This window comes from Tarenaya hassleriana, unplaced genomic scaffold, assembly GCF_000463585.1.
Source record: "Tarenaya hassleriana unplaced genomic scaffold, ASM46358v1 Cleome17, whole genome shotgun sequence".
In the NCBI taxonomy this organism is placed as follows: Eukaryota; Viridiplantae; Streptophyta; class Magnoliopsida; order Brassicales; family Cleomaceae; genus Tarenaya; species Tarenaya hassleriana.
The window spans coordinates 2,520,198-2,538,155 of NW_010965122.1; the positions used below are offsets into that span (position 1 = coordinate 2,520,198).

At 34.1% G+C, this 17,958-nt stretch overlaps 3 protein-coding genes across 3 annotated transcripts; 1 reads left to right on the plus strand and 2 right to left on the minus strand.

Moving 5' to 3' along the window:
- The first annotated feature begins 5,687 nt into the window (after positions 1 to 5,687).
- On the plus strand, positions 5,688 to 7,888 carry LOC104810059 (transcription factor MYB86-like). Its single transcript, XM_010536242.1, has 3 exons — positions 5,688 to 6,046; positions 6,690 to 7,570; positions 7,796 to 7,888. The coding sequence occupies exons 1-2, from the start codon at positions 5,728 to 5,730 to the stop codon at positions 7,430 to 7,432; spliced, it is 1,062 nt and encodes a 353-aa protein (XP_010534544.1). The 5' UTR covers positions 5,688 to 5,727; the 3' UTR covers positions 7,433 to 7,570; positions 7,796 to 7,888.
- LOC104810058 lies at positions 7,662 to 9,518 on the minus strand. The gene is made up of 2 exons (XM_010536241.2): positions 9,003 to 9,518; positions 7,662 to 8,800 (listed from the first exon to the last, which is right to left on the minus strand). The coding sequence occupies exons 1-2, from the start codon at positions 9,303 to 9,305 to the stop codon at positions 7,787 to 7,789; spliced, it is 1,317 nt and encodes a 438-aa protein (XP_010534543.1). The 5' UTR covers positions 9,306 to 9,518; the 3' UTR covers positions 7,662 to 7,786.
- A 2,089-nt stretch (positions 9,519 to 11,607) lies between these two features.
- On the minus strand, positions 11,608 to 15,191 carry LOC104810060 (UDP-glycosyltransferase 76F1-like). Its single transcript, XM_010536244.2, has 2 exons — positions 14,510 to 15,191; positions 11,608 to 12,619 (listed from the first exon to the last, which is right to left on the minus strand). The coding sequence occupies exons 1-2, from the start codon at positions 14,988 to 14,990 to the stop codon at positions 11,706 to 11,708; spliced, it is 1,395 nt and encodes a 464-aa protein (XP_010534546.1). The 5' UTR covers positions 14,991 to 15,191; the 3' UTR covers positions 11,608 to 11,705.
- Between the last annotated feature and the right edge of the window lie 2,767 nt (positions 15,192 to 17,958).

The window sequence follows — 17,958 nt, forward strand, 5'->3', positions numbered from 1 at the left end:
TCATACATTCCTTATCCATAAAACACTAAATATGTTATATGGGTCATGAATCATAAATAAATGTAACTAATCACTATAATTATATTTATGTGTCGTCGTTACTTGACTGAATGATAATATACATTTGGACTATGCCCTAGGGTTTTAACCGGCGATTTCGACAACCTTCTAATCTAGATTCGACGGAGATGAACTAACATTTACATACGGGGTGAACTATATAAGATTTACTTAAGATTTCTATACGTGAATCATATATGAAATGCATACATTACTATACTATATCGACATTATCGATTTTGCTAGATAGTTGTGAAACTTTTGATTTTGAGATTTGAATGGATTTAATTGTGTATGTAACTGCGGGATCATTGTGTTTCGAATCCTCCATCTTCCCGGAATACTAACGATTTGGTTAATCTTTCGTTAGATTAAACTAAAAGAACATATGTACAAATCCATTTCATCTGTTTTTGGATGTGCGTAAATCATATGAAATAATTTCGATAAGCGGATATAAGAGATCAAATGATATTACTAAAGACAGAAAACGGAAATCATTAATAGGAACTTGCTTCGCAATCGAGCTACCTGCAGGTGGGACAACCGCTAATTAAATAACTTTGATATTTGGTTAGAACATTAAATGTAAAATGTTGTCCAGCTAATTACTTGGCTTATATATGTTGCTTATATTCACACTTACTTACCACATTGATTGCCAGATTAAAGAAATGATCATATTATATATATATATAGAACATGACATTTTTTAAGTATGCATGGAGATTATGATGCTTGTTGGTCTGCCATCCTTTTAATATTTGTTTGCTTTTGCTAGAGGAGAAGACAGCTAGCTGAAAGTCCAAAAACCCTTATATACATATTTTCGATTTTTATATGTATTTTCTACCGTATATCCTAATTAGTTGAAGTAGTTTGTTCCCTTGTATATCGTATCTCGCTATCGATAAATAAACTTAGATTTTCTAATACAAACCCGTGAATCCAATCCATCCAATCAGAGAATATGTTCTAGAATCCAAACTTGAATATTTCAACTGGTAAAATGGGGACGCAAAGCGTCTGTCACGTCCTGATTTTGAATTTCAAATTTGGGAAGTTTGGGGCGGGAACGTATAATTCAAAGCAAATGATTGGTTTACGGCCCCACGATTAGTCTAGACCTTAGTGTAGGATAATTGGTCACCTAAAAAAAGATATGTTCTAGAGGAGAACAACTACATATCTTGTTGTATTCATCTAGCCGGATTCATAAACGAGATGTGTATATCGAATTATCGCGTACGAACTTGTCACATCTGCATTGTTTTTGTTATTACGTCCCACAATTATGCGTCATATGGTGTTTATTTACGTCCAATATTTCTATACCAACGTTAATTGTTGATGTTGTCCGAGTAAATTTTATATATATATATATATATATATATATATATATCTACACACACGTCTATCTATAGATATACGTACGTATTCATGCTGATGTGTTTAGATAGATACATGTAGAGAAAAAGACAGAGAGACCCGAGGAAAATTTCGGTAGCAGACGAAACCGGAATTAATGGTCAAATTATAAATGTAGCAAAGATCATGACTGGTACCATGCATATGGATATATATATATATATATACACACACACACCCCTTATAATGCAAAAGATTTCTCAAAAATTTTCCTTTTCATATACACATAGGTCTATATTTTGTTCACTGTCAAAGATGTGCAAACATATAATGAATATTTTCATTTCTGAATAAAACCAATCTGTCACAGTTAGTATGGGCTTTATAGGCATGTGGACAACATTAACTTGGTGTCCAACAATAATCAGACAGTGTCGTTGTCCGTTACAACTTTGTGCTGTCCTAATTTTGTTTATGCAATTAAAGATTATATGAATTAAATTCGATTCCATTATACATATCCTCGTCTTCTTTCGCCTTTTAGGTCTTTGAGAAAATGACTTGTCCGTTAAGTTACGTACGTTCTCATAACTCGGGGTTGGACCCAATTTCACGTCCATTAAAAATTCGGGATCCAAATTTGTAACTCTCCCTAAGAACGTATATTTTAATTTCGTGTTGAAACCAAATGGGCTTTCCGAAATAGTACATATGAAATGGGCTTTAATGGGCCTAACTACCATATAATAGTATTGAAAAATCTAAAATTTCATATTCGGATACAAGTACGGTATAAATTAGGGCTGACCAATTTGGGTTTCGGTTCAGTTTCGGTTCGGTTTTATTTGGGTTCGGTTATTTCGGTTATAAAAAACATTCGATTTTTATATAAAATTCGGTTCGGTTTGATTCAGTTATTTTTTTATTTGAGTTCAATTCGGTTTCGATAAAAAGTTCATTTTTCAAAGAAATTATCGGTTTTTCCAATTATTATTTTTATTTGGTTCGGTTTGGTTCGATTTCAGTTTTTTCAGATTTAAAAAAATCATAACCATTCGGTTTTGATGTCGGATACGGTTATACCTTATTCGGTTCGGTTCGATTCGCCTCGGTTATTTGATTAATAATCAAAATGGACACACCTAGTATAAATGTCTCATGATGAGTATTAGGGGTGGCCAATTCGGGTTTCGGTTCGGTTATTTCGAGTTCGGTTTGTTCGGTTATCAAAAAATCATAACCAAATGGTTATATAAATTTAATCGGTTCAGTTCGGTTGGGTTTTGATACAAAAAATCTATAACCAAACGGTTTTATTTGATTCGGTTCGGTTTTAAAACGGTTCGGATCGGTTTAAAAATGAACAATACCAAACTAGAGAAAAATTATAAAAAAATCTCATAATTTAATCCAAGACATAAAGTACCACGAATGTTTTACAATCTTATCCCAAAAAACTCCAAAAATCTTCAAGCATAGTATCTTACGCTTCATATTCTAAGTCGTAATATGATATCAATGCAAATATTTATCCAAAAAAGCTCCAAAAGTCTTCAAAGTCCTAAAGCTTCATTGTCATAAAATAAAGATAAGATCATGTAAAATATATCTAACAATTAGATTTTAATCAAGGTACAGAAGATACCTTATTAATCTTTCTTCTGTTCATTTGATAATCCCACACGAAATTCTATACAACAAAAAAAAAGAGTGAGTTATGAAACAAAAATTTACTAAAACATATACATAATCAATATGAATATATATATATATATATATATATATAAAAGATATACCTTCAACCATTGCATACATAAAGTCATTATTTTCAATCACATCTTTAAGAGATCGTGTTGCATCAGAGATAAGTGAAGACCGTAGCCAATTCTGTGAAAGAACCAATGCTTCGACCATATTCGGAGTTAAGCTATTCCTTGGTCTAAAATGTGACCTTCTGTACTAAAAGCTGATTTTGATGCAACCGCCGAGACCGGAAATGCTAATATATCTCTCGCCATTTGCGCTAAGATCGGAAATTTTCCACTGTGCATCTTCCACCACATTAAAATATCAAACTCCGTATTCAGATGGTTAGATCTTGCCACTTCAATCTTTTCCATCAAGTAAAGATCTAACTCACTTAGTGACCCCTCTACGTTTCCTACATCCGCCATCATTTGACTGAATGAAGCAAAAGGATTATCATATTTCTCGTAACCAATGCCAAGATCAATATCATCATTAGTTGGTACAACATAAAACTCGGTGTTTCCATGATCTATATTCACTTCCACCCTCAGCCACACTTGGTGTTTTGTACCATGTATGATACGAATCAAACAACCTCCGCAACACATCAGTGACACTCTTTTTCATCTCATCACATTTAGCATTATCTTTACCATATATCTTCTCGAAGGAGTTACAAAACTCATTTTGCTTATTGGATCGAGGACAACAGCAATAATCAATAACTTATTAATTTTTTCTGTCCCCTCCCAACATTTGTCATACTTCCACTTCATACTCTTAGCCATCGTACTCAAATTCTGATCTGAGTTGTCAATCAACGACGCTAAAACATATTCAACTCTTAGAATCTCATTATAACAACCACTCGAAGTGACTTTTTTTGTAGCAGAAAAGACCAGAGTTGAATCATAAAAAACTTTCAAGATATGTACTAACCGTCGAGCATTATCCCAATCGCTTTCCGATGGCGGACCAATCTTTTTTTTACCGGATATTGATCTCCATGCATTATATATGAGTAAATCATACGCATCAAACCCAAAAGAATATTAAAGATAAAAAGTTAATTTTTTCTTATTTATTTATATATTATTCTCATTTGGTTTGATTAAATTTTTTTATAAAATGTTTCTCGAATATTGTTATTCAATTAGATTTAAAGATATTTTAGGCGGATTAATGAAATAAAATTATTTATTAGCTTTAGAATTTACTCTAGATTTCTCATCATCATACTCGTTTTTTGTCTCATCTGTCTCATGTTGTTCAAACCTAAATCCATCATACCAAAACCGAGAAATCCCAATATCATACACCTGAATATATTCATGTATTGTCTGTTTTTTCTATAAAAAATGAAAAAAAAAGTTGGTGCATAAATAGGGCAAGAGCATATATTCGTGTTGAATGAGTAACATTCATCACTTTAATGTGTTGAATATATATAACCTAAATATAATCAACCTCTTAAATCGATAAGAAGAAGTTTTAATCAAACCAAACGAGAATAATTTATATATATACCAATGAATGTTTGAATTGGATTGAAAATAATGGAAAATATTAGGATTGGGATAAAACCAATAGCACATAATCGAACTCAATGATAATATGAAATCCAATAATAAAACATACGAAAAATCTTATAAAATATCTAAAATTTACAAAACGTGTTAAAAATAAATCAACTTTTAATTTGATAAATAAATATGCCAAATGTTTAAATATGTCAAAATATCTCAACTATTAAAATAAAATAAAAAACAATTTTCTACATATCGATTATAAAATTATATTCGAATAAAGATTATTAAGATCTTTTAAAATTGGTGTATAAAACAATTTTTAAATAATTTGAGTAAAATTATTGATATGTATTTAAGTACTATATATGAAATTGCTTTCTATTCAAAGAGTTTGAAGTATTTTTTAACTTAATTTAAGATTTATTGTATTTATTTGATATATATATAGAATTTGAATATTTTCACGGTAGTTTTTCTAAAACATACCACGTGAATATAACATAGCCATAACAAATTACCAATAAACCCATGATACGACTAGATTCCGTTACAAGCTTCGCATGCTTTCCGGTTGATTCGAAGGGCAAAACCGTAAATCTCATCGAACAAAACAATACATATATAAAACTATGTACGTATATACCCTTGAAAATAGTATGCACGGTAAAATCAATTCAGTTTTGAAACTTTAATAAGCTGGAAAATGGAATTTCACGGAATAAATGAAATCAAATAAAATTTGAAGTTTTTTTTTATTTGTCTCTAATATAAAAATTAATTAAGCATGAAAAAAATAACGGAAGGGATCTTTGACAAAAAAAATAACGGAAGGGGTAATTTAATAAATATGAGGGGAAAGAGGGGGCAAAATAGTAATGTCAGAAGAAAGACAGTCTCACGAGAAGAAACGAACCGAAACATCAGGTTCCCTTTATAAGCCCCCCTCTCCTCTTGGGCTTTGCAGTTAGGCAGATGCAGGTAGGTACATATAAAAAACAGGTTTTGAATTTTGAAAAAAAAAATGTTATTTTACCATGATGGAAGGAGAGACCCCCCCGCCGCAATGGCAGGCTCCGATGAAGGTTTGAGGAGCGCAATTGAGGCGGAGCTCGCCGAGTTGGTAGGAGGAGAAGCAGGGGAACCCAACGGCGGCGGCGGAAGCAAGGTGAAGGGGCCGTGGTCGCCGGAGGAGGACGTGGTCTTGACGAGGCTGGTGAGCAAGTTCGGGCCGAGGAACTGGAGCCTGATCGCTCGTGGAATCCCATGTCGTTCTGGGAAATCGTGCCGATTGCGGTGGTGCAATCAGCTTGATCCTTGCCTCAAGCGCAAACCTTTCACTGGTGCATCCAAAAAACACTCTTCTCTCGATCTCTTTGTGTGCTCTTGCTTTGATTTCTGGGTCCTCTTTGAGTTTTTGTATCTGATGGATGTTTGTCAGTTACGGATTTCAGGAACCGAGTCCTTTCGAGTTTCTGCAAATCTGGATTGTATGTGTAGGTGACTTGAATGATGATATTATTTCTGAATTTACACAATGGCTTGTAAGAGTTATAGTCAAATTTCCTTGTTTCTATGAATCTTAGTCCCGACATGTGATGTATCATCCATGAGTTCGTGGAAGTGATGTTGAAAATTGTGTCAAAATGGAAAGAGAGTACAATGATGATTTCTTGAATGATAGTTATCGAGATGCAACTTAGTGAAAGCCATACTTTGAAGTTGCTTTTGTAGCTCTTCGACTACTAGGTTAGCTACACTAATAATACTGGAAACACGGAAGAGATGATGACACGGGAGTGGAATTTGGTGGCGTAATCTTGTGAGTAACCGTTTATCATCATCCTCGGTGTTTATCCTTGTGGATTGTGAATCGGAAGGGAAAGAATTACAGGTCGAATGCATAAGAAGATGCACTTCGCTTCCTGTGAGCTACCATGGAAATACATTTATCATTTTTTCTAACATGTATATCACTTGCTGCAGATGAGGAGGACCAAATCATAATCTCGGCTCATGCAACTCATGGAAACAAATGGGCTGCAATCGCAAAATTTCTGCCTGGGAGAACAGATAACGCCATCAAGAACCACTGGAATTCAACACTGAGACGTAAATATGCAGATCCATGGAAGTTCAAGTCTGGCATCAAGAAAGAAAAGGTGGAAAACATACCAACTCCATCCCCAGAAGAACAATTGTCTCAGGGAGAAAAGACCACTTCTGAATCTCCAGAACTAAATGATGTTACAATGGATGATAGCTCCAATGAATCTCGTGAACATAATATATATCGCCCAATGGCTCGTATCGGTGCATTCACCAGCCTGAGGAGTGGATACAGGGAGCAACATATAGTGCCATGTGAGGGACCTCTGGCTCAGGCCTCCAGACCTGACTCAGCCGGTGGTGTATTTCTTCAGTCCCTTTCCGATGAACCTAACATCCCCGCAAAATGCGGGCATGGTTGCGATACTTATCCGTCCAAAAGCTTGTCTTCCTCTCGGAACTCTCTGTTGGGTCCAGAGTTTGTGGATTATGAGGAAACTTCTACCCTTTTGGACCTAGAATTGATCTCTATAGCCACCGATCTCAACAACATTGCGTGGATAAAGAGCGGCCTTGACAATACGCTTGTTAGAGAATCTGAGCAGAGTTTGAAGGCCGATGATTTTCAAGCCAAGTTTACCGGGATGATGAACAAGACAAGACTTTTCTGCACGAGCTGAACTCGAGGGATTGAACTAGGAGATACGGCATTCATATTCTCTTTCGTGCTTCTGATCATAGAAGCTGGGAGCACAGATCTCTTGAAGGGAGAGTATTGGCGTGATACTATGGAAGATGAGATTTTCATCGGCTTGTAGGTATGTACCGGATTTTCCTATTTGATATTTTACGTCGAATTGGATCAAAGAGATCTTTTTTGTACGAAACATTATGATTACACAGTTGTGGTTGAAGAAGGAAAAAGGCTTGCCATTGTATCTTTACAAGCACTTTTCTCCTTGTGCATAAACATATACATACATACATATATATATATACAACAAAAAAAAAGATCGATGAATATCGATAGACTCTTATCGCAGGGATACATCATAATCTTCAACGGCGATCACTTTAGAAGATTTGAGCTTAGAGAAACCATTGCAGAGCTTCAATGGAAGCATAGGACTGTAATCTCCAACAGAGAAGCCATTGTCATCTTCTTCTTCATCCTTCTCCTCTGTCTGCAACTCGCCAGGAGGCAAGAAGCAATCAGAGGACAAACCCTTCACGTCAAAACCGACTTCTTCGATCTCCCAAGCCTCTTCCACCGTCGTCTTGGAATGTTTCTCTGAACTCTCGTCCAGCCTGAACAATGACACGCGCGTCTTCCCCACGTGTGCAATTTGGACCCCATCAACGGTCCTGTAATCTTGGATCATGGTCTCTGTTGTCGTCTCGCATGAGATTACGTTATCATGGTCTGGACCTGTCTGGATCCTTAAGACATAACTGTCTTCCAGTTTAACAAGAAGTCCTGTTCTTTGACTGAAACATCCCCAGATCGTGTGCTTCACCGTTTCTGTACGGTTTCTGCTCTTTTCTTTAAGCGTTGAAGGTAAAGTTTCCAACTTTAGGACGAAACATTCTTCTCCGTTTACTGTCTTCTCCCCGACACAAACCGATCTTGCAAACAAATTGGCTGTGGTTTTCGGATCAAGTCCTTGAAGGAACCTTCTGAGAGGTCCGGAAGGTCCATTAGAGGCATGGGAATGGCTGTGCCAAGGGGTCTGCCTCCAAGCCACGTCGCCATCACAACCAGCACTGATCTTGAACCCTGAAACCACGAGCTCTAAACTCCATAGCTCTGAACCTTTCTTCCACAGGACAAAACCGCCCATCTCTCCTCCATTGCAGTTTATGTCCTTTATCCTCACCATCTTCTTCTTCTTCTTCTTCATCCCCAAGCTGCTTGCTCCTGCACAAAACTCTGTCACTCCCATCTTGACTTTTCCGATAGCGTACATGTTCTCCACTGCAGCCATGGCCCTCTCTCCCCCGGTTGCCGCTATGTATTGCTTCACTATGTACTTCGCCATGGCTGATTCCTGCAGATCAGGGTAACAGAATGAGAGTTATGTCAGTAACTTGTTGCTCAAGCAACTGCATGGTAATTCCTGAAATGGATTCATATGCATCTTTATAATGCATGGAAATCAAGAAATTTCTAATTTCGATCAAATGGGTGTCTGGAAATCTCGTTATATAGGCAGAATAAAACAGAGAATCATGCGAATGGATTCTACTCACAATGGACATGTTCTTGGCGATGGGATGATTATCAAGCTCGTCGTCATGGTGATGGAGACAGATGGGAAGAGGGATCACCGGAGCTCCGGCGACGCCGAGGAGCATCTGAATCTCAGCGTCACGGCCGCCGAGAACCGCCGTGAGATTGCTCGTCTCCGGCGGCGACCGGAGGAAGCTTGACTTCACGCTCTGCCACGCGCCGATCTTGTTGCTGTCGGAATAAAACAACTCCTCAGGCATTGGAACTTCCAGCACTGTCTCAAGACCGTCTTCACGGTCGTAGTTCGGACATAGCTTCCTCATATTGGATCAAACGGAGAAACAAGAATCTGAATTAAGATAAGAGCTGAGAGCTAATCAAGAAAATAAATATTGAAGTTTTTTTATGGGTTTCTTTGGTTATATGATGATTTCTGGAGAAGAAGGGATCGATGAATATACGAGAGGTTCGATGAATTTATACGAAATAATTTGTAGAATTAAATAAATGAAGAAACGGACCGACCGGAGCCGATCTTATTCTAAGTCGATGCTATTTGTCTATTGTCGTGTTCGCACGCTTCATGTCTCTCTTTCTTCTTTGTTATAGTAATATGTTGAAATATATATCTTTGGTGTTTATCCTCCTTTTGTCCTTTTGCTTAGTATACAAATTAAGATAGAAAAGAAAATTAATATTTGTCTGATTAGATAATAAAAATGTTTAATTACATCTCTTTAGATATTGACACTTCATGAATATATATAATCGTAAAAATATTGGTGTTGTCTAAATTTGACCTTTCTTGGTGCGTAAGAAGACTTCATAAATTTCTAAATTGTATGCATAAATTTTAATTTCCACATTTATATAAACACATTAATGCAAGCTACGGTCTATTTTGACATATTTTTCTTGGGATTTTGTTTAGTAATAGATTTATGCGTATCATGTATATTTTTTTTTTCTTTAGGAGTATTTCGTGTAATCCAGTTTAATGTCATAGGTCGCATTCATCATACGGCGCCGTGTGAAATGGTTTGCATGAAATTTCAATTTGTATTAAATTGGCCGTTGACATTTAATTTTTTACCATATTTTCCTTGCAAAACTATTTGGGAAAAATCTTATAATATCATATATCTAAATTATACAGAAATCAAGTACAAGACCTAAAACCGAATATTTGCAAATTTACTATACATTAAATCATCATGTTAATTTTCCGTCTAATGTTTCAAATTTTTACGAAGAAAATTCATCAAAGTTAGCTTTTAGAGAGACTTCAGGGGACGATACTTAAAGTGCAAGGATTCTAATCACAAGCCAATTTACCAAAAGTGTCTTATACATTATATATATATATGGTTCGTTGAACATTGATAAAATTGATCTTCAAAAATATCCATTATAAGATCATATTTCTTCGAGAAAAAAATTATGAAACTAAATCTACGTTATAATATATATATATATATATATATATATATATGTATATATATATATATATATATATATAACAAAAATGGATATTGAAGACGACGTTTTGATTGGCAAAGAAATTGTCGGCCGAACGTGGCTGACGCCGTATCATCAGACCGACTATTTGCATTATCTCTATCAATTTTAAATTTCGATTTTGCTTGGTGTTGGAGTGACATTTTCAAATCTAGAGAATCGGTTGCCTTAATCATTAATTCAGTTCCCTTAATGTCTATCTACTATATAATATAACCTTCGGACTACATGTTTGTGTTTTAGTCACAAGCACAATGAATGAACCATAATATATGATTTTTTTTTTTCATGAAAAAAATATGAATGATTGGTTGGTCTAAACAATCATGCAGTCCATGCACCGTTGTTCCGTATCTCTTTCTTTTGATTTGCATTTTGTCGCACCAAATCATTAAACAAACTATACGATACATAAAACCGATTAGAAATTTTTACAGGAAATATTTGCTATAACATGTTCGTTGATTTTAAATATTCGGGCGTTCGACGATCATTTGAACAGAGCAGGATTATGATTTATTTTTAAAATTAAAAAGAATCTAATTAGAACCGAGCAATAGTTCCGCTAATTGCGGATTAGTTCACGTCGCAGACACGTGTGTTCCCATACCGCCTTTGTCTTTCTCGCACGTGTTTTGCCTCTCGCCGCACCAGCCTTTGCATCTTTTTTTCCTTTTTAAAAAACAAATATTCTTTTACATTTTGTCCTAGGAGGTTATCTTCTTATATTTAGAAAAAAAAAATCGAATATTTGTTTTTTTTAAATGATACAAATTAGGTTTAAAAAAATCGACAACGCTTTGAATGACCCGTTTCATCACATTCTAACATATCTTCATCTTGCAATTTTTAGTTTCTTTGCTTGAAAATATTTATTAAATTATATCAAATATATGAAAGAAATTATTGCATTTCCTTTGTTTTTAAGGGAAAAAAATATAATGAAACCACAAATACATTAATTCGAACACATGTTATATGTATATATATAGTTCATATTATTTCCTTTTTCCTTGATTTATGTTCTTTTAGCCATAAAAAAGAATAAGAATACATGAATATAAATAAAACCATACAAAATCTATAAATAAATATGCATAAAAATGTTGTTTATTAAGGAATAAAATCCAATACAGAAAAAGGCCTTGTAAGGCCCATGAAAACGATGAGCAAAACGGTCCACACATATAAAGGATTTGTAGTGTTCAACTTATCCGTTCACTTGCAAAAGCAAAAGATGAATCGAAAGACAAAACATGACTAACCAGTCGGTCCAAAGATTTAGATGAAGACCCATCTTGTCCTAAACATATCTCAGCTCTTTCCTTCAACTTCAAACTCCTCTCTCTCATTTCATACCCAAAACTTTCAACCATCACCCTTCTGATCACCTTCTCAATCTGCCATCTATCCATCTCGCTTCTCTCCAACCGAACCCCGACTCTCCAGACGTCGGAAACATACCTCGAGTTCACGTGTTGATCCGTGAAACACGGTGTACATATCATCGGAACGCCTTCGCATATGCTCTCCAGGGTTGAGTTCCATCCGCAGTGAGTCCAGAACGCTCCAACGGCACGATGTGAGAGTACGTCGTGTTGATTCGCCCATTTCACGAATTTACCCTTTTGCCCGAGCTTTTCAACGAACCCGCGAGGCAATGCCTCGATCCATTCGGTCCCCCGGACGAACCCTTGTCTTATCACGCACACGAAAGACTGTCCGCTGTTGCTTAGACCCCAAGCAATCTCGAGAAACTCTTCCCTGCTTATGGCGGCAAGGCTCCCGAAACTGACATAGACCGCAGATCTCGGTTCTTGCTTGTCTAGCCATGCGTTGATGGATTCTTGGTTCTCTGTCGGCTTGAAATCCTCGAGGTGTTTGTGAAATGGGCCGATCGGGAAGATAGGAACGTCTCGGAATTGGCTGCGAAGATCGTCGAGCGGAGGTCCTTCGAGATCTTCGAAAGTGTTCCAGATTGCGCCGGAAGAAGATTTCACTCCCTTCACCATATCGCTCACTATTCGGTATAGTTCTCCCGGCTTACTCGTTTCTATTACAGGAAGATCTTTCACCTTCAAAGGCGGAAGCTCTGTCACCGGCTCTTCAAGTCTTGAATCTTAAGTAAATAATATACAAACACAAGCCTTAGTATATATGTATATATATCACATGATTATATCCAATACGACTTAACCCTTTCAAAATTTATCAATATATATATAGACACATATATACGGTAAAAGAGTCTTTAGTTATGTTGAAATAGAAACAAAATATGGAGATTTGATGTACTTGATAATAATTAAAACATAATAAAATAAAATATATATCGTGTCAATTATATTTTGCTTTATTTGTTTTTCTCGTATCTTTATTTTTTTGTTTCTTTCGATAATTTTTCTTATATATGTATGAATTATTTTCATTACAATATAATAAGAATAAAAGATGTAGCAATAAAAATGTTTTCATTCTTTTCTTTTTTATTCTTTCTTTCTAATTTAATTTTCGCATTTTATTTTTCAATATAGTATAACATCGTTGTCATTTGGACTGTATGTTTTTTTTTCTAATTTTTTTTTTGTATTTTGAATGTTCATATATCCAAATCGTTCAAATACGGGTAAAAAAATCAGATTCAAACAATGTACTATGACAAAGAAATTAAAACTAAAAACTCTAAGATCATACAAGATGTTATGACAAAAAGAGTTAAAGTTAGAATTTTAAAGTTAAGCGAAATGATTTGAAAAAGGTTAATACCTTCTACATGATTCATGAATGAAATTTGGTGTCTATGGATCGTTCGAATAACAATGAAATTTTTCATCATTTTGTTTTTTCTTCAAGATTGATTTTTGAATTCTTTCAAAATATGGAGATTTGATATGATTGATAATAATTAAAGTATAATATCAATTAATAATAAAATATATATTGTGTCAATTATATTTTGTCTTATTTGTTTTTCTCGTATCTTTATTTTCTTATTTCTTTCAATAACTTTTCCTATAAATGTAGCAATAAAAGTGTTTCCATTCTTTCTTTTTTGTTCTTTCTTTCTAATTTAATTTCTGCATTTTATTTTTCAATATGGTACCAAAACAGCGTTGCGATATGGACTATAGTTTTTTTTTTCTAATCTCTTCTTTGTTTTGCGTTTTGGATATTCATATATCGAAATCGTTTAAAGGGGATAAAAAAACCAGATTCAAACAATGTGCTATGATAAAAAAAAATCAAAATTTAAAACTTTAAGATCAAACAAGATGCTATGACAAAAAGAATTAAAGTTAAAACTTTAAAATCAAGCGAAATGATTTGAAAAAGATTAATACTCTCTAAATGAATGAAATTTGATGTCTATGGATCGTTCTAATAACAATGAAATTTTTTATCATTTTGTTTCAAAATCAATTTTGAGTGGAAATGTTGAAATATAAATAAAATATAGAGATTTGATATGAATGATAATAATTAAAGGTATAACATAAATTAACAATAAAATATATACCGTATCAATTATATTTTATCTTATTTGTTTTTCTCGTATCTTTATTTTTTTATTTTTTTATTTTTTTTTAAAAAATTTTATAGATATATAAATTATTTTTATTATAATATAAGAAGAAGAGATGTAAACATAAAATGTTTCTTTTCTTTTTATTTCTAATTTAATTTCTGCATTTTATTTTTTAATAATTTTTCATAACTTAAAAACATCTGCGTACTGCAGCTGCCGTTTAGGTATGTAGACGTGAAATCTATGACTAAATAGCATATGTAATAGTTTACAAACAACGAAGGTTATATATATTTACATACATATATATGATATATAGTTAAAAGTTGTATCTAATCCGATAATTACATGAGTAAATGTAATGTATATATCTCGTGACGGTGACAATACGAACGGAACATGACACGTGGAATATAAGTTTTTGGTGGTAAAGAAATTTAAGTGAAAAAGAGAGAGAGAGAGAAAAAAATAGAAAAGAAGTACCTTGAATGGGCAAATAACCCTTATCTCGGAGGAGAGGGAAAGCGGCGAAAGCACAAAACGACGCCGCACCACCTGTCCTCAACACCATCCTCGAAACCCTAACCTCATCCGCAACTTCACCGGCGAAACCCCAAATGGCATCGGAGACCAAACAGCTCACCGCCTCTCCGCTTTCCTCCTCCGCCGTCTCCTCCGCAAGAGCTCGCCGGAATGGCTCGGCGAATCGGTGGTTGAGCTCCCGGAGAAGGCCGACGAGGTCGAGCCCCGAAGCCTCCGACTGAGTCAGAGTGTTTTCGTCGCCAACGGTACGGAACGTGAAGTGGGGATGCCGTGAAGGGTCGGGGAAGTTGAAGGAGGTGTGGATGACGATGACGGAGAAGCCACGGCGGTGGAATATTCCGGCGAGCTGAAGCATCGGGTTTAAGTGACCCGGGAATGGTAACGGGAACATGATTATTCTTCTTCCTTTTCTGTCCTCCATTTCTTTTTTGGGATTATGTTTTCAGTTTGGGATTTAAGAATGTTTGATTGGTTCTTTGGGGTGTTTTTTAGGTTCTCAAACGCTGTTCTTGCTAGTGGTTTGAGTTCCCATGATGTGGGATACTTGTACAAGTGTTTCAATGTACGTAGATCAGTGTATATATACATATTATTAGATTCAAAGAACATAGTAATTTTAAACTCGGAATTATTTAAATTTAGTAATGTTACATCTTTTTACAATTTTTTATTTTGAATTTTCTTTCATATATGTTTGTGATAAAAAATGTCAAGTCCATTGTTTTAAGTTTTAAATTTTATTTGGAACCAAATTCATATCACATTTAAAAAAAAGTATCATATAATATTTTTAATATTGAATCCCACGACAAACTTATCCAATCAAATCATAAACTAAATAAAATATGAGACATATATAATTAACTGTTAATGCAAGTATTTTGGTACGGCTGCATTAAACTCGAACAAGGGCGCGAAAAAGAAAAAGAACATCACATGGGAAATGGCCGACAACTTCAGAAGAGTACAAAATTGAAAGCGAGATGCAAGGCAACTTACTAATAAGTTTTAACATTACAAAATCACATGATTTTTGTTTCCAAAGGAATCTTTTTGGAATCCAAAGTTTTATTTTCCTGAAATTTGAGCTGCGGAAGATAAAAATCCGACTAGAAATCTAACCGAAACGAAAATAGTAATCTTATATGTTTTGGATTCGATACATATTCATTTTGAAATGATATCAACTCGATTAGTTGTAAAATAAAACATGGAGATCTATGCATTTGCATATTTGTGGTTAATTTGGTTAACAAGAGAACCGATCCAAACCAAATAATGTACCATCATAATCAAATCAGATATAAATTAAAACCGAAAAAATAAAATCTAAAACGAATAAAAAAGTTAGAATAGAATTCGATATAAAATGGATAATTATAGATTTTGTTAAACCGAAATAATTGATTGTGAATATAACCGAACCGAAACATGAAATTACCGCTCTCCTACTCACAAGGCTTAATGTTTGGCATTAATTTCATAGTTTGGTCGAAGGTTTTCCTAAATCTGGAAGAAGAAAAAAGATAGAATTTAATGCAAAAACCAAAATAAAGACGGAACAAGAATCGAAATTCTTAATACGAGCCGGTCCAGCCCATAAATATTGGATTGGATCTCTTGCGATCTTCCTCATGGCTTTGAACCGGTTTACTTCAGCATTCAAAGAGCCCATCTTTTGCTCTCTCTCTCTCTCTCTCTCTCTAGATTAGACTTCATTACACAAAATATTTAATTTGTTAATATTACAATAATGATAAAACTTGGGTACAAATTTACATATGGAGAACACCTTTTTTAGTTATGGCATTATCAGTTTGGGTTTTAATCTTATTTTTCACATGAATTTGAACAACTTAGAAACAAGCACTCTGTGTTGCCTTTTTTTTTATTAAACAAAAATATTATGTTTTGTAATACGTAGATTTTCCAGTACCAGAAAGTTTGACCAAGTCAAACAGAGACATGTGACGGTCTCCGACATGTGAGCTTTCTTTTCTTTTCTTTTTTTGTTTTTCAATTTTCAATTTTGGGTTATCCCAAACCCTAAAGTTGGGGCCCACAGCCTTGGAAGAAAAATCTTTTTTGGACCCAAAATATCTCATTTGTCCGTGGATAGTCTATCAAGTTCGTTCGTTTCCAAACGAATTGAATCAGATTTTTTTTTGTTTTCGTTTAAAAACGAGTCTGATAAATTGGTCCCGGATAAAATATTATTTTTAAGGTTATCTATATTATAATTTATACATATTATTTATACAAAATAAAATTAAAAACACTTTATATTATTGATTTTGTTAAATATAAATTATATTAATCGTATTTTGTAAATAATTTTGTTATATTTTGTTGTTGATTTCGAAGATAAAAGTGATTTTATCTACAGCTAAAATAGATGATGATTGGTATTGATTTTTTTTATTTACAGTTAGAATTTTTGGATTTGTTTATGTAAGTCTCACTAAAATTTCTAAATTTATAAAATGTTGAAAAATTAATTTTTTTTATATATCATTATAATTATTATAAAATGTTTCATTATAAATCTAAAACGGATTTATTTTAACATCGTTAAGTTTTGTTTTGACACCGATTAAAAAAAAATTGAAAATTACTTTTATTAAAGATTGTTGTATTACTTTTAAAAAAGGTTTACGTACATATATATGCCAATTTTGCCAAAGCAAAAGTAGAAACAAATCATCAATAGAAGGTAAAGTTGCAACATAAGAGTTATGTTCTTCTCGCAAACCAAATCCACAAAGAAGTAGATATCATGGATGGATTAGTAGTTCGTAGTGTCGCCATTTTCGATCGGAATCCGTTATCAACATCCTTTGACAGTGTTGATTCTGAAAGAAAAACTTGAGTATGCATCCTTCCACAATGTGTATATAGTGAATTGCCATACGATACGATGTGAACAATCCATCTCCGATATGAATCCGTCCAATTATCTAGTAGCCATTGGATGAAAACCGTAAACCACAACGTTGTATGCTGGTACGAAAGATACATTGGGTGGTTTGGCAGTTGGAGAAGAGATGATTCCTAGATTCATTCTAACTATTGCAGAACAAGCACATTTGATTTGATTCTGAAAGGAAAATTTATCTTATTAATATTTTAAATTAGAAAAAAAATATTATATATGACTATGGTTCGATGAGATACCTCGTTTGGTTTGGAAAATTGGTGAACCGAATTGATTCAATGGTTTTTCTGACCCATTTAAAAATAAATCTAACGAATTGTCTCGTGATGTTATAATTAGGGTATGAAATTAGATGTTTCTGATACATCATGGCCTATCAGTACTGTCCATGACCAGGAGAGTGCGTTCTCTTGTGTTGATGAACAACCTAGTGATATATATATATATATATATA